The sequence below is a fragment of the Sardina pilchardus genome, chromosome 14 (genome assembly GCF_963854185.1).
Source record: "Sardina pilchardus chromosome 14, fSarPil1.1, whole genome shotgun sequence".
Classification (NCBI taxonomy): domain Eukaryota; kingdom Metazoa; phylum Chordata; class Actinopteri; order Clupeiformes; family Clupeidae; genus Sardina; species Sardina pilchardus.
Window position 1 is genome coordinate 24,002,914 of NC_085007.1, and position 17,618 is coordinate 24,020,531.

At 43.3% G+C, this 17,618-nt stretch overlaps 2 protein-coding genes across 2 annotated transcripts; both read right to left on the bottom strand.

The window, feature by feature from the left end:
* Nucleotides 1-632: 632 nt before the first annotated feature.
* cd8b (cd8 beta) lies at nt 633-7,147 on the bottom strand. Its single transcript, XM_062555205.1, has 7 exons — nt 6,643-7,147; nt 3,881-4,204; nt 2,993-3,088; nt 1,825-1,911; nt 1,668-1,698; nt 1,143-1,182; nt 633-856 (listed from the first exon to the last, which is right to left on the bottom strand). The coding sequence occupies exons 1-6, from the start codon at nt 6,686-6,688 to the stop codon at nt 1,164-1,166; spliced, it is 603 nt and encodes a 200-aa protein (XP_062411189.1). The 5' UTR covers nt 6,689-7,147; the 3' UTR covers nt 633-856; nt 1,143-1,163.
* Nucleotides 7,148-10,500: 3,353 nt separating this feature from the next.
* On the bottom strand, nt 10,501-17,303 carry zmat1 (zinc finger matrin-type 1). The gene is made up of 7 exons (XM_062555206.1): nt 17,021-17,303; nt 14,227-14,321; nt 14,007-14,090; nt 13,595-13,739; nt 13,139-13,426; nt 12,654-12,744; nt 10,501-12,567 (listed from the first exon to the last, which is right to left on the bottom strand). Exons 1-7 carry the CDS (start codon nt 17,169-17,171, stop codon nt 11,421-11,423), a joined length of 2,001 nt encoding a protein of 666 aa, XP_062411190.1. The 5' UTR covers nt 17,172-17,303; the 3' UTR covers nt 10,501-11,420.
* Between the last annotated feature and the right edge of the window lie 315 nt (nt 17,304-17,618).

Sequence of the window (17,618 nt, forward strand, 5' to 3'; positions counted from 1 at the left end):
TGCCTGTGGCATGAGCTGTGGTCTAGCTGCGGTCTGTTTGTTTCTGCGCAGAGACGTCGAGCTCAAAGCTGAGTGAGTGATGAAAGAAGACGAGATAACGTCTCTGTAGAAGGTGCTTTTTCTCACCCTCCTATTCTCTCTCTCCTCCATTTGTTCATTCTTTCTCTTCTTCCTCCTCTCCTTTATACAGGGAGAAGGCCTGAGCATGTCTGAATATTGAAGATTTCCCCAGCTGGGAAAGCTGGCCTCTGGATCTGACTTCCACTTAACCTGAACTAGTTCACGAGTACTTAAACTTGATGTGTGTCTATGTTTGTGTGTGAGTGTAACTTAAATTCATGTAAGACGATTGTGTATTATCTCTGAATAAACTAAATAAGTATGTTTTAATCTACTGTAGATGAAATGGGCTGTTCAGATGTCTGTGTGTGCGTGTGTCTATGTGTTAATGTTTGTCTGTGTGTGTGTGTGTGTGTGTGTGTGTGTGTGTGTGTGTGTGTGTGTGTGTGTGTGTGTGTGTGTGTGTGTGCGTGTGTGTGCACGCTTGTGTGTGTGAGTGTGCACAAGTGTCCGCGCATGACATGCCTGTGTGGATGTGACAAAGGGCAAAACTCAAGAACAACTTATTTTCTTCTACATTGATATCTTTATTAAGCAAGTGCCAATATATAAAAACATATAAAAGAACTGTACATAGATTGTAGACTGAGTAAAGAGATGTCCTGTAATGTTTATAATACACACAAAAGATACATTTAAAATATTGAATTAGATTATTTATCAGAAATTAGGATAGAGGGTTCCAGTACATGTAGCCATGCAATCAGCCAATGCAGGGGAAATGCAGGACTTGAATCTGCAAAACAAACAATCAACAGATTATTCCACAATTATCTTGTAAAGTTGTACGTGCTGCAGAATAGTATAGTGTTTCAGTGTAGGCAGGTGACTTGTATGGAGGAGTGTTAGTGTTAGTAGGTAGGTGTTACTTTTTGACAGAGTTGTGTATGAGAGAGAGAGAGTGTGTGTGTGTGTGTGTGTGTGTGTGTGGTTGCTTGTGTGTGTGTGTGTGTAAGTGTGTGTGTGTGTGTATGAAAGAGAGTGAGAAATGTGTGTGTAATACAGTAGGAAAAACCACTTACCCAATTGACACTTCAGTCCACTTATCTCAGCTGATTTTTCCTGAGAACACACACATTAGAGTTGTATTTAAGAGAATAAAGAACAAAGAGAGGATGCAGAAACCCAAATAAACAGCTAGCTAACAAATAAAAATAAAAATAATGTATCACAACCAGATTTTGAGTTCATGCAATTTAGCGCATTGCAGTGTTATTTGATGTATGCCTTATGAGATAGATCTCATTGTCATGATAAGTTAGAACAGCAAGCTTTGGTTTGTGTCGCAGAGAAAAATACAGAAGAAGTAGTAGATTAAGTGAATACACTCTCTCTCTCTCTCTCTCTCTCACACACACACACACACACACACACACACACACACACACACACACACACACACACACACACACACACACACACACACACACACACACACACACACACACACACACACACACACACACACACACATACACACACACACACACACACACACACACACACACACACACACACACACGGTAGATATACTACTTTCAACTTACTTCTCAAAGTGTCTGCATTTCTTGGGCAGTCCTGTATATAACACAACACAATTCACATGCATAAGACAAACCACACATGAAACATTTAAGGCCGTTTACTAAATGGCTGACCACTTCGAAGAGAACCTACTGTATCTGTGAGAAGTGAGATACTCACGGCTAAAATAATACAAGACAGCAGCCAGAACTACAGCCAGAGCAATGAGACACCCAGAGAGAGGCCAGAGAATCCACTTCCCACAACCTGGAACACACAGATTACACCGATTACACACACATTACATACAAATATACACTACAGGTACACATACATATATTACTTACATATGTTCACATGTATAATCTGCCATTTATTCTTGAGAAATAAATCCCAGTAGGTAGTGTGGAGCCGGCGCACCTTGATAAAGTATACTGCACACGTCAAGCATCAAAGAAGCAGAAAAAAGAAAAGCGCAAAAGCTGTTTTCTTTCTTCTTTGATACTACTTTGTTATTTGTAACCCTAGCTCTTTGGTAACACTGTACTAAAACAGTCATGATAATAAAGCACCTTTGAATTTGAAAAGCGCAATGCTGCTTAGTGCTTACTCCACGGTACAGTCGGTTTATTGATGAACTGATATTTCGGTCACCAAAAAGATGAAGTCCGTCTGACTGACTGAAACGTAAAATAAATCCCAATGGAAGGAGCGGTTACTGAAGACGCTGTAGGGGGATCTTGTATTATTTATAAAAAGTCATTATTTTTTAAAAATGAAAGGAGCATTACAGTAGTCCTTCATGTAGTTGCAGATGTTGCATAGCATGTCTTGCCTGCTGACTTTGAATTACAATGAAATTCTTTACTGATAGGTGAACAAGATACTTTTGGGATGATATCAAAGATGTAAATCAGAAACAAAAAATCTGCTGCCAGTGGAAGCGACCATTACTCATTGTCCGCAATCTTTACCAAACCCCCCCCCCCCTCTGTGATAGCCCTATTCTGTAGCATTTTCAAGAACCACATATCAAAATAATATATACATTACATACATAGGACATACAGTATATGGACACACAAGAGCACATTTATGTACTGTAACTGTCATTACAAAAATATACAACATTTACAATTCATACAATCTCACAACAGTGCTCTTTCAAATCATACCGGACACTGGATTCTTCTCCTACAAGACAAATTAATCCATACACTAGCAGACCCATATAGAAATTTGCTTACGCTCCCGCTCACACACACACACACACATACACACATACACACACACACACACACTGACACACTCACGGAGACAATGGCTCAGACATTGTGCTTAATATTACCTTCTGGAGGACGATAGCTGGTACAGCAAGCAGGCTTCCATTTCTTGCCTTTCTTGGTGGTCGTTTTGGGAGGCTGTGGCGGTGTGGGGACCACCTCTAATGAAGCAGATAGAAGAGGAAAACAGCGCTGCTTTACAATACAGTGAGTATGAGAAGTAAACAGCAATGCTTTACAATAGAGTGAGTATGTGAAGAAAACAGCACTGCATTACAATAGAGTGAGTATGTGAAGTAAACAGCACTACTTTACAATAGAGTGAGTATGTGAAGTAAACAGCACTACTTTACAATAGAGTGAGTATGTGAGGAAAACAGCACTACTTTAGTATGTGAGGAATACAGCACTGCTTTACAATAGAGTGAGTATGTGAGGAAAAGAGCACTGCTTTACAATAGAGTGAGTATGTGAGGACAACAGCACTGCTTTACAATAGAGTGAGTATGTGAAGAAAGCAGCAGGCTGATATTTAGACTGTGCGGGTGCCTACAATTCTCTCAAAAATGTTCACATTATAAACATCATATGCACATAAACTTATATCTGACCGACGAAGTGTTTCAGGCAGTGAAAGATGAAAGATGCCTTCAAGTATAAATTCCTAATGTAGTCTATCCATATCAACTGTAAGGACAAGAATTATCATGGTATTGCACCCATCAGGAGAGCAATCCTCCTGATATCTCACCATGATACAGTATCTTGAGTGTGGAGTCGGACCACAGCAAAAACAGGAGAAAGCGACATAGCGAGGCACAGAGAGATAGAAAGGAAGGAGAAAGAAAGGATCTGCAGAAGAGTGAAGTCGGTAGAGATGGGAAAAAATGGGAAGAATAACAGAAAGCAAGTGGAGAGAAAGAGAGACAGAGAGAGAGAGAAGATTCCCTTACCCCTCACTTGCAGCCGAAAACTGTCAAAATCGCTTTGTTTAGTGGACACGCCGAAACAGGAGTACCAACCAGAATCCTCCTCTTTCAGGTTTTTGACAGTGAGGATGTAGGTATTAGCGGACTTCCGAGCCTCAAGGCGGTCTTTGAGCAGTGTGCTTTTGGAAACAACATGATGATCAGCAGCATTGTACAATGAGATGTATTCATAGCCACTCTCGCAGATCCGGTACCAGTAGACTTTTTGAATCGTCCTGTCTGTACATACACAATTCAGGGTTACATGGTCTCCTGGGGATTTGGCCACGTCCGTCACTCCAGCCGATACTGAGAGAGAGAAAGAAGAAGAGAGAGGAGATATAAAAATAGAAGGATCATGAAAAAGAGAGAGACAACAGCGGGGAGAGAAATAGAGCCAGGTGTTCGGAAACCTGCTGCAGAATGACCCAGCACAAGAGAAGTCTGTGTGTTTATAATGCTCTTGGCTGGGTTAAACGGATGTGTTCTGTGTAACAAGAAGTGTTGTTAGATATGGAGCGTAGGGACGGATCTATTACATGCGGAGTAGGACGGCCCTGTGAGTGCACTACTCAGAACCCTACTGATCAAAACTCACAAATAATTAAGAACACATCTCATGCTGATTTTTTATGTTAAAGTTTTGGGCATTTTTTTTTGTCTTGAAGACAGGACAGTGAGGAGTGAACAGCAGGAAATGAATGGTTTTAGGACGTGACCTCAGGTCGGACTGGAACCCGAGTCCCCATGGGTGCTGCGTCCATGTGTCGTGCAGGACGCTGCTCCTGCACTACGGCTTCCTGGCCGTCTACTTCTACACAGAATGTTAGGACCAGCGCTATGCCAACAGCCCATCAGCCCCCCCGCCGCCCCGACCCCATCACGGGTACATCAAAATAATGTGAAGTCCATGTTTGGAGCACAGCAACGGGCCACTCAAGCGGTCTATTACTATTTAACAATCATATTTCCAAGTTAGTTATGGTTTTCAATTTTCCCATATTCTTAAAGCAATGGAAACACTTGCAGAATACAAATATATTAAATATGCTTTTTTTTGTTAATTATACTATATATTCACAATATAAAAAACACTGAAAACGAGCAAAGCTCAAAAGAGAACACAAGGACGGCAACATTCTCTAGACCAACCTACATGTGTTTTAAGTAGGTCTTGCCACTCTCTTTCTAAGGCTCCAATGGAGAGAGACAACAGAATAACTAATGCAGCAATCACACACTGTAAAGACATAGTCATGGTAATTCCATGTTGCATGTATAGTATGACATAGGTTGGTTCAATTTGGATTGTGTTCCTCTTGTTCACCCTCTTACACAAGGTCGTACATAAACATAAGTATCCACTTATATACTTTAAACTCAAGCGATTGCGATACTTGCGATCGTGGACTTGATACAGACAAGCGTCAGAAATGACAAGATGTCGGGAGCGTCTCTAAAGCCAAGCACAAACACAACGAATCGGTAGTCCCACTGTGAGCCAATTGACAGTAGTCTGTCTTTCTTCAGTGGTTGTGCTTTGTGTGTTTTGTAAGAGTGGAAAGTCGCCTCGCTTCCCAGGGCCTGACAGAATGGAGACATTGCAGCATCAGGTAGGCCTGTGAGGCAACACCCCTGCAGGAGGCTTGGCTGACAACCCCTCAGTACTGGGTGAAAAGAGAACAAACACACACGCCAGGTACAGTACATATCCTTTGTGAGTGCACAGCAAAATGAACATTAGTTTTCTGCTTGAGGCAGCGCAAGTCGCAAGTTCATTTGCACAAGTTATTTGTTTTCTGATTTTAAAAGTGTTTGTCGTCGAAAAACTGCCGTCCAAAAGTACGAGGCCGGACTCTGCGGCCCTTAAGCGAAAACCTTTTAATGAAAGAAAGCTTTGGCCTTGGGCCTTGTGTACAATCAATGCCGGAGTAACTTATCTACGTGATGAAATAATCCAACAATCAATGCCTTTCGTTGACACACAATATGATCAATACAATCAAGCGACTATCAACAATGTAGAATGGGTCAATTTACTGTTCAATTAATAAAAAAACATCAAAACTATCTCCCCAACATTACCAAGGTGTGAGAAACGTATATACGCATTCAATTTATTTGAACCTAAAATTAAGACTACAGGTGAAAAATAATGTGAATGAAATAAAATGATTTAACTATAATGTGAAATGTTAATAGTGAGATTACAGTCTTTGGTACTGGATGGTTTGCATTACAAATTAAAGTGAAGTGCCGGAATAATTGGAAATACGTACCTTAATGGTAGTACTCCATTGCCAAATGGTGCATAACATGATAATAGACACTTAACACCTACCAACAACATCTAAAAGTCTACATGTCTCCACTTCATGTACAACTCTGTGTATGTTGAATGACGGCTTAGAAATAAAACTATCTAAGAATGGTTAACTTTAAGACATCTTAACGGGGCCTGTTAGGACTTAGCCCTCATAGACACCTTAAATGAACACAATGCACGCAGACTACAAATCCCCCACAGGACATTTAATGACACACGCATCAATAGATTTTACGACAAGTGTACAGAACGTTTCAAGCGTAGAAAATACTCTGTTATTAGATTTGAAAGCACAGCGTTCGTTATTACGTTGGTGATGGAACTAACAGCTGACTTAAGTTAGCTTCAAACTTATCCTTGACAGCTGCTAACGATTAGGCCCTTATTATTATGTGTCTGAATGTGTTCAATGGTCTCTTACCTACAGTCGACAGGGCCAGAGTAACCCATACAGTGGTCAGGCTCATGTCCGATGGCCGTGGTTCACGCTCTTCGGTGGTGACGGTGTAGATTTGAGTGTTTTGTCTGTCCGTCTGTCAGTCCTTCCTGCAATGTGTCTGCGCTCTCATCTATCAGGAACTGTTGAGTGTGTGTGTGTGTGCTCCACAACACAGCCTCCTCTTACCAACAGCCTATCAGGACGTGAGTCAGACACAACACACACACACACACACACACACACAAACACTACACTACACACTCAGTTACACACAGACACAAGCACATATACACAGAGTAAAATAACTGTTGTCCCCTGAAATAATGTTGGTAACGTTTTAACAATTATAAAGAAAAAGGAACAGAAAGCAAAATCTCCCCAAGTATTTATCAACAAACTTCTTTAACATCTACACACCATCTATTGTCTACTTAAACCAAAACATGCATGAAAACAACACATTTAATTGTATATTTGGATATTTTCTTTGCTACCACCTGAGTGATACATATGTGGTGACCCTGTGCCTCAGCTATTATGTTCATCAATTCCGTATGTCTACTACTGAAAGCGTACATGACTTTTTGAAAAGCAGACCAACGCAACATGCTTTAATTTACTCCGCTTTTCTCATGTGCCTGTAAGAACAGGATGTTGGCTATTACTGCATGGCTGTTTCTGCAAATTGTAACTATCCGTGCATTAAATAAAGATCCGTGCACTAGTTGTTGTAACATATGAAGTGCGATCTCTCATCCATCGAGTTGACGGCATTCATTACTTTTGTCTATGAGGGCGAATCTCTTAGCAGCCAATTTTCAAAAAGAACATTAATTCATATTCTTCTATCCCCCCCAACGTCTCTATATGAAGTTAAGGTCACATCATAGAGACGTTAATGCAACAGACATCATCTGTTCCACTAAGAACTCGCTCATGTTCTGTGTTTAATTGTGCTGAGAGGAGATGTGCATGTGTGTCTGCTGGCCCTGCATAACCCCCCAGCCCAGGTGTGTGACCTGATCTCCAGCTGCACCACATACTGAAGTGCAGGGGTTTTATATCGAACACACACACACACACACACACACACACACACACACACACACACACACACACACACACACACACACACACACACACACACACACACACACACACACACACACACACACACACACACACACACACACACACACACACACAAAGAGAGAGGTTGTTTTTGTAAAATACTGTTTTACCTTTGTCTGCATGACTGTGGCAGTTAACGAGACATGCCTGAAACACAGACACATCTAGTGGAGCCTACCCTGTTTAACCTTCACTATCTAAAATATGACAATCTGCTGAAACTGCTGAAGAGTGTGTATGGGTTGTGCTGGAGACGGCATCTCAGGACACACATGCACACACACAGGCACACTGACATCTGCAACACGCTACATTTAAATAAAGAGTTTACATCTTTAAGCAAAAAAAACAAAAACATTTTGTTTATGTATGTGCCATTTTTGACCTATGAGACTGCAACATTTCCGACATGGTACTGTTGTCATAAAAAGTTTCTTAAAATACATAATTTTCTAATAAATAAAAAGTATAATGGATGGTCTTACAGCTAAGCTTGTCATTAAGTGTATTATAATTATAATTTGTAACTGATTAGATAGATAAATGGTTACAATAGTGCAACCTATACAAATGATTTAAGCCTAATGATTTCTTTAAGTCAACCCAATGCCTCTCTTCACACAACCAACCCTGAGACTGATCATCATTTAGGAGGGCACTGTGTGTACTGGAAGTGAAAATCATGGCTTTGACCCATAAATCGCCCCCGTAAAACTGGGCCAAATATTAAACACATAAAGTGAACGCGCAGTACCCTCATTTAAATTACAGAGAGCAAAGTTTCCTCACTGAGGAAAGCGTCTCACGCATGAACTCACGAGCCAAAGTGTGGCGTATTGAACTGACCCACCCATGTTTGTGCTTAGGATCTTGTTCAATTAACAAACACATTTTTAAAGTAGCTTTCGTCAGACTTTAGAATGTGCACTTTGCTCTTCATTTAAGGGCCCGTAGTCTTCCTAGACAATACAATTCTAATAAAATGCATAAAACTGCTACAGTACACACTATTATGCAAAGACACCTCATAAATAACAACACACCTGAATCAGACCTTGTCTCTATGCATGCTCTCATCTTCACCAGCGACTCAGCTGTAGATCTGATCTGGGGACATGTTTGATCTGGGGTCTTTCAGAAATTACTCCCTAAAACAAGAGATTAAACAGACACGTTATAACAGAACAGAAATATGTGTTCACGCTCATCTTTTATTTCTGATGAAACAACAGATTTCACTGAAATGCAACAGACACTGCTGGTCAGATCAAACAAGTCTGTGGCGAAGCATAATGGTGGTGAGAGCTCCTTTAAGGGTTGCTCTAGTATCATACCCCAAAACTGACATGCTTTACATATTCTCAATATATGTCAAATAAATATATATTTACATATTCTCAAACAAACAATTGTTTTGCAACAACTTATATATGAGGGCGTGTGCCCGCCAAGACTTCCCGACACGGTTTATTACAATATTTTTGTTGGCCGCTCACTCAATACAACACACCATAGTGTGCTACCACTTATGTATTAAGTTTAAGGGTAAAAGACTAAGATGTAAGCCTTATGTGTTTATGCGGGGGCTTGAAGTTCAAGGCGTCTGAGCTGGAGTGAGTGGGTTTGGGCTGGAGGCTTTGCGACGAAGCTTTGGGTTCCTCTAAGGAGACCTGAGCCTTCTGAGAGCGACGAAGACGACGACGAGGGTCGTACTAAGAGGAGAGGATGTGGGCTTTACACCCAGGCACACATGTGCACGTAAAGACACGCGCCCTCAAACACATAAACACACACACACACACACTCACAGTGCTCCGGGGGTCGAGGGTTCGGCTGCGAGAGGAGCAGAGGGAGAGCGACCGCAGAATTCTTTGAATACAGAGCTCACAGGGCCCCCCCTGTGCTGAACCTTCTCCAAGAGTCTTTCAAACACTTCACACACACCTATGCCGACACCAGCCTAAAGCATACAGGCGGAGAACAACAAAACACCTACACACACACACCTACATTCACTCTAAGGGGCAAAATCGTAGAGAAGAAAACTTGACTTGTTATTCTTATGAATCCGAAATGTTTTGCCACTGCGTCACCAAAAGTGTGTGTGTGTATATACCTCTTACGGTCCAGGCGCGTGTCTTTGGGCCCACTCACACCCAACAGGCAGAGAGGGAAGCCCGTGTGTGTCGTCCCATGGTCATGAGTCAGACAGGTCAGGCCGGGATTCCCCACCCCCACAACACCTGTGCTGTGATGGAGACTTGCCTGACTGACACACACACACACGGTTTCAATTACAAAAGCAAGACACTCACACACCCATAATCATCACAGTCTTTTCTCCTAACAGGCCCACGATACATACGGAACAATACTGAATACTTTCATGGCTGAGGTCAATGCTGTATTCTTTGTGGCAGCCATAAAACCTACTTGTCAAAGAGAAATATGACTAACAACATTCCTGGATTGGACTGAACAGAATGGATGAATTTCGGCGGTGTGTGAGTGTGTGTGAGAGAGAGAGAGTGTGTGTGTGTATGTGTGTGTGTGTGTGTGTGTGTGGTGTTAACAACACAGACTTTCTTTATGCACTGTGGTTGACATGGTAACGCAGCGTCCCCATTTACACCAAACGATGCACCTGCCAGAGCAGCACCGTACACATCTGCATGCATGAGTAAACACAAGTACTGGCGTACACGCACATTAAGTATAACAATAAGCATGACTGGTTTATTGATTTACATCTGTCATTGATCAACATCTGTCGGTAAATTATAACTGAACAGTGTATGTAAAAATCCCAAAATATTGCAACCACGAAGGAGCTGATTAATTTCCTGGATTCATTTGTGTGTCATAAATGAGGAATCAAATACAATTCAGTCATTACAATGACCATTTCTCTGTCAAGGTTATTTCATCATCGTTTTGTGTCAAGGTAACAGAGCTTTTGTGTATTTCCCGGAATAGGTGAATTGGAACCTGGCCTGCTGTCAAATACATTAACAGCTCAACAGCACCTCCTGGGGGTAGAGCTGCCTATTGCACTGCAAATATAAAGACGAGACAAACCAGGTTCCTTTCGAGGCTGGTTGCCCAAGTGATTCTGGCTGTGTGAACATTCCCTCTGCATGTGTGTAAATTCCAGACTGGGATCTGGCGTGTATGTTAGTCTAAAAAGCAAACAAAAAATGTAAACATGATTACAATCTCAGGTCACACAAAACTCAGGATGATCTTGCACTGCTTAGAATAGCCAACGGTCGACATTCCACAGGGCTAAAAACAAAATAGTTTCTCTCGAGGGAAAAGACAATAAATTAACATATTAAGACAATTAAATGAGCCTCGGGTTGTATAGGGCAAACATACTGCAAAAGAATAAACAAGTGTCTGTCTGTCTGTCTGTCCATCTATCTGTCCATCCATCCATTCTCCATGCACGTCATTCATTTCATTGGTACACATTCACATTCGACCACTAACTGGATATCGTTTGTGTGACACAGAAGGACTCCCAGGAAGAGAGCAAGCTGTGCAGACGGATTGGACGCTTGTGTAGTGATATGGGACAGAGCGTCCAACCTGTCCGGTGTCTGCCCGCGACTCCTGACCCTAACCTTTCAGAAGATGCCCAGTATAGTCTCGTCCCACAGCTTCTCCTCCTCTGTCCTAGTGTCCACCTCCTCGGTGCGCTCTTTCCTCTTCTTCTCCTTCTTGGGTCTGTGCGTCTTCTGTTTCTCCCTGTGGTCAGTCGGGTCGGCCGCCGCCACGCCGCCTTGTCCGTTTGTTTCGTCCTGTCCGTCTTCGTCCATTTTCCCGCTCGTGTCGTCGGCCGCCTTGTCTTGCTCGCCCCCTGGCAGTCCCTCCTTGGGTTCTCTTTTCCTTTTCGCTCCTTCCTCACCCTCCTCTTCCTCGTGCGGTCTCTTCCTTTGCCTGTCTCCCTTCCGCCTCTTCGCCTCCCTGTCCTCGTCCGACAACTCCTTCCTGTGCCTCCTCTCTCTCTCCCTCCGCCTCCTGCTTCTCCTCCTCTCGTGGTCTTTCTCTCTCTCCCCCTCTCCGTCCTTTCCCTCTCTTCTCCGAGCTGGTCTCTCGGCCCGCTCTGCCCCCTCTCCTCTCTCCTCCTCTTCCCCGTCTCTCGGCCCCCTCCTTCTTCCTCTCCTCTCTTTCTCCCGGTCTCTCCTTTCCCTCTCCTTGTCTTTCCTTCGCCGTTTTCGCCTCCTTCTCTCTCTGGAGTGGTCGGAGTCACTGCTGCTACTGCTGCTGCTACTGCTGCTGCTGCTGCTACTAGTGTCAGAGGAGTCGGACCAGGAAGAGGACGAACTCGACCAATCGGGACTCCTCCCTCGGGCCGGTCGCCGCCCAGGTGGACCCTTGGGGCGGGTCAGGGGCGGCATGTTTGGGCGGGGCCCGTTGTAGCCCGGCTCCCAGAACGGAGGCCGCAGGGCGCCCCTTCCCCACGTCGCAAAGCGATTGGCCGGCGACTGGAAAGGAGGCTGGGCCAAGCGCGGCGGAGGCACGGGAAAACGAATAGAAAAAAGCGAGGGAGGATGAAGAGAAGGGGGAGGAGGAGGAAGAGGAGGAGGAGGAGGAGGAAGAACGGTCTTCTCTGCGTCCGCGTTCGGTTCCTGCGCTCTCTCTTTGTCTGCTACCCCAGCTTTGGGCTGCAGGCCCCGGGCCTTCTGGACAGCGATGTAGTCGGCCAGCTCATCCTGGTAGGAGTCGTAAACTTTCTTCTGAGACTTGCACAGGTCCGCTACCTTCTTCTCCCTGCCCAGAAACACACACTCGTCAAGCGACGCAGCAAAAGACAACACCATTTTTACACAGAATGATGAACGAATGAGATATCTCACTTGATCTGGTGCTTGTTGCCTTGCATGTGGGCCTGGTACATCTCCACAGAGCTCAAGGTTAGGCTGCATATGGGACAGGTGAGAGATCTCGCTGTTTGAAGGAAAGAAAGGAAGAAGAGAAAAAGAACACTATCAGTGTGAAAGTCAAAACAAAATGACTAACTGTGATGATGTACTGTTTAAAATGACATCATCTGAAAATTCCTAAACATTTTTGAGGTGAAGGTTTTCAAGATCTGATTCTAGGTTAACATCAATTTCGAGAAACATCATTTGAGGAACTGTTCCAAATTACAACTCTGCTTTCACTTCAACAGTGAGTGATTTGAGTCAGTAGTCAGTGCTGGTGGACTAAAGGCTACAGAGAACACTGGGGCTAGCTGTGATGGGCTTCGGCCGTTCTCTGCTATACACGGGCGGCCTGTGTGTTTGTGGCGGTGAGATGGCCGCGCGGGCAGGCGGGCGGGCGGGCGGGCGGCTGGCACCTGTGTCTCCGTCCTCGGCCAGCTGCTGCAGCACCTGCTGGCGGCTCTGGTTGCGCTGGTGCTTGCGCCCGCTGTAGTGCTGCTGCGCCATCTGCGGGTTGTTGAAGGAGGCCGCGCACAGGCGGCAGTGCCTGGACGGGTCGTTCAAGTCCACCTCCTGGTTGGCGACGACGGTGGCGGCGGCCATGGCCGTGCCAGGGCTGACCTTTGAACCCAACGTGGCCCTGTCGTCCTCTTCATCCTCTGGCTTGTCTGGGACTTGAGGAGGGGCAGGCTCAGCGACATCACCTGAGAGAGAAGGGATGGATAACAGTATTGAACTGGATTTGTAATATAGTGTAATGTAGTGTGAGGTATCTGGTGTAGCTTTCTAGTAGTATGAAGCTTAACTGTGTGTATTATTCTGAGGGTATGCATCTCATCAGCCAATGGGATGACGGAATATGCCAGTCATACCTTTCTGCTTGGCATCGAAAGGCCGGAATCTCCGCAGGTTCTTGGCATGGATCTTGCCCTCATAGTGAGACTTGGCCACCACTGCTGAGCTGAACACCATGTTGCATAGCTCACAGAACTTCTGTTTATCCACCGAGGCTCCAGCCTGTCTCACACACACACACACACACACACACACACACACACACACACACACACATTAGTCATGCTCAAGTGTACAGACACATGGGCATTCATACACACACGCATAAACACGCATACACAACAGTCACGCACAAGAGTACAGACATACACACATGTGCATTTATTTATTCATTCATTCATTCATTCACAGACAGACACACACACACACACACACACACACACACACACACAGCCTTTTCAAACACACAAGCACATTACTTGCAATTACCTGCAGGACTGTTGTCTCCTTGTCGGGGTCCTGAGATTTCTTGGACTGGAGGTACAGACGGACTTTCTGTGCATGTTTCTTTCCCTATAACACAGAAACACTCAACGCATTAAGGAGCATCAATACCAGCTGACCACAGTAATATGTCACCAGTCTGTCTGCAGAGTGAAAAGCACTCCCACATGCACTGAGGCACACACACACATAAACACACACCCACCTCATAATGGGAGGTCCTCTGAGACTCGAACAGCAGCACAGCTTCACAGATGTGGCAATACTCATCCGTCAGCAAGTCCTTCAAGGCATCTTTGCCTAACACACACACACACACACACACACACACACACGAACACAACCACACAATTAATGTTGCAAGATCACAGTATATTCAGTATACATATTAAATTCCTGCATTTAACTCCGGTGACTCTGTTGTCACACCTTCATAATAATAAGGATAAGAACTTGTTCTTATGGATACAGGGCATAACTAGATCCGTCTGGCTTGACTGACACCAAAGTCGCTTGTGATTAGTTTATTGTTATCTCAGGAAAGGGCAGCAGAGGAGATTGCACCATAGTGACATTTTGATAACAATTGGCCTACTGGCCTGTCACGTCTTACTCAAATTACATTTGAAGCCGAGCTCTATGCGCTTCAGCCAACACACAAAATACTTAATCGTAGAGAAAAGAAAAAGAAAAGAATATGTTGTGTGTCAGTGTAAGAGTTTTATACCAATCTGGCATGGTGATAGAGAGCTGCAAATTAACAATGACCATGAACTTTTCATGAGGTATGAAAATGGGTTTAACCGTTTTCAAAGGTCTCAGGCCTTTCAGGTCATTTTCAGTTTACAGACGCCATTCAAACAATTCATATAGACAGATTACAATTCATAGGCTACCTAAAAAAGGTGGAACAGGGCCTGCAATTTCTCATCAGGCTCATCAGACCTGTTGTGCTCCAAGGTGATGTTAGAGCTCAAAGCCTGCCACATGTGAAATCTAAACCTTGCTATCTAGACAAGAAGTCTCAATCTGATAGCTACAGAACATGTGTGAGCACTCCAGCAAAAAAAACATTCCAATTCCAATACTAGTGTTGCAAGAATTCCAATTCTTACGACACCAGTAGTATGAGAGTAATCAACTGGTGCACAAAGAATGATGTGCGTTGGTTTCACCCCTGCTGCACTGAGGGGGAAAAGTTTATTTTAATCACAACATTAAGGGCAGGTCTGTGTCTATTATCATGACAGATAGATAATTACTTAAATGTTTTTGATCAAAAGGCAAGCCAACAAGCTCACTGGAAAAGTTACATTTTAACTTTACATCAAAATGTTTTTGTTCAACAGCATGAGATTGAGAGCATGAGAAATTACTGGACTCAATTCTATTATTTAGTGTTCTCTGCCATTTTAAAAGCCTGTGCTACCATTATAATTGGTTGATTAATATACAATACGGCAAACTCACACTTTTGATAGGGTTTTCAGTATGTTCAACATTTGAATTGAGAACCAGTGACTCTACAAGAGATGTATAACCAGTCACCAGGAGGTATAATCTAATACCTTTGAACATTTTGCTTAACTTTTAACAAACTGAGTCTGGACACTTAATTGGCTACATTAGAAATCATATTCAAACTGGCTTTGAACTTTTTCCCGTTAATACATTAATTAATAGGCCTACCTTTAATAAAAGGCAAGCCTACTTCTTCGTGACATTCAAATATAGGGGTGGAGGTGCAATGATTGTTCAAAAACTGTCATGCTCTGCCCAGTACAGGTTAATCCACCTGGCAAATTGTTTAATCTAGAAATACACTTCTGTTGTCATGACTGCTAACCATACTCATTTGCTACCACCCTGTGTTCCCAACCTTGCTGTGGAGTTTGCCCATAAAATAAAGGCGTTTTAACTAACTTTCTTATTGGATGAGTGCCTAAGTGTTCTCTAAGTTTTACACTTGCTGTGGAGTGTTTCAGCATCTAAAATGTCACACTTTTCAAGTTGGATACTCACCAGAAGAAGGGGGACAGAGAAGTTTAAGAAACTGAAATGAACAAACCCATAATTTCTACTGAGATGGTGATATCTGATGTACTTTGCCCCTTTTTTTTTAATGAATTCATAATTCACTGAGGGACAAACATGTCCAATTACTGCATTCGGACAGCATTCTTTATGCATTTGACATTACTACATATGATCAAGTACTAACAGCAACCACAACACTGGGGATATAACTCGTCCTCAGAGATATGGATGCCCTTGCTTCAGTGGTTAAGCCTTATGTCTGGTTCTTTTTTAAAATCATACTTACAGGAGTGCAATTGTGGGTATGTTACAGGCCAGAATAGTCTGTAAATAATTATGTACATGTTCTGTCCTGTTACTTAGCTGTTACTGAAGGGGCACGGTTGCCTGATTTTAAACTGTATGAGATTTTCTGGTTTGAATAAGTCGTGTTCGAACTGAATTCCTAAAATGTACTGAACAGTCCAGTCTCACTATCACATGCTTGCTTTCAATAGCAGTATTTACGGTATAAACCTGGGGCCCTCTCATTTCTCTTTAACAGGCTCTCTACTGCATTGCAGCTCGGGGTTCTGTATTAGCTCAATGGCTAGCTGGCTAGCTAGCTAGCTATATAACGTCAGCTGGCATTCGAGACTCACGCGTCAGAAGAAATCAACTGATTCATTACTTATTTCGAGGACAACATCATTAGGCCTTATTCTAAAACGCAGTTATTGATACTGTAGTATCCAACCGGTGTTCAATATGGATAGCGATTTGCACTAGGCTGTCAGCTAGCTAGCTAAGATGATTAGCCAAAGTTAGCGAACAACCTAGCAGGTTTGGGAAAACGATTGGTTACCATCCATATCGAACATCGCAGAGGATATTTATCGGATAGCGTTGTTCTTGCTCATATCGAAAGTAGCGTTTGTCAGTAGTTGGAGCAACGTTAAAGTCTTAACTTTTGATGAACTCACCTTCAACCTGCGAACTAGTGTTGTGAGTGTTTATTACTGTCTCGGCCTCTACTACAGTTGCCGAGTCTTGGTTAACGTTAAGAGTAACATCACTTTCAATATCACTCTCCGCATTTTGCGGAAAAGAGACACTATTACTGATCTGTGACATCGTCTTGAGAAAGCCAATTCGGTGGTTTCAGTTTCTTAACATCTCCTAAGGCCTACTTCGCCATAATTAGCATTAACAGCTGCTAGCTCACTCTAATATGGCTGTCCGTGAACAACAGGCACAAAAAGCCAACAGAGTTGTTCAGAGAGTCGACTCTCAAACAGTTCTTCTGCGAAACAAATTCCATCTCATAATGTAGCCTAGGTGCTCCACCCAAGTGCGCCATCTACTGTTGTGGCATCAATTCAATGAAACTTATTATCTTCTTTTTTTATGGCTTAGTGTTTTGTGGTTGTTTCCATTGATCATTTGCCCATTGATACCACAATATTCGCAATCAATTACGAGGATGGGTAAAATGGAAAAAAATCTTAAGATTAAGACTACACAAGCACACATTGACGTATTTCGTTGAGCTCCACCCCCAAAAGCAACGCGGACAAGCCC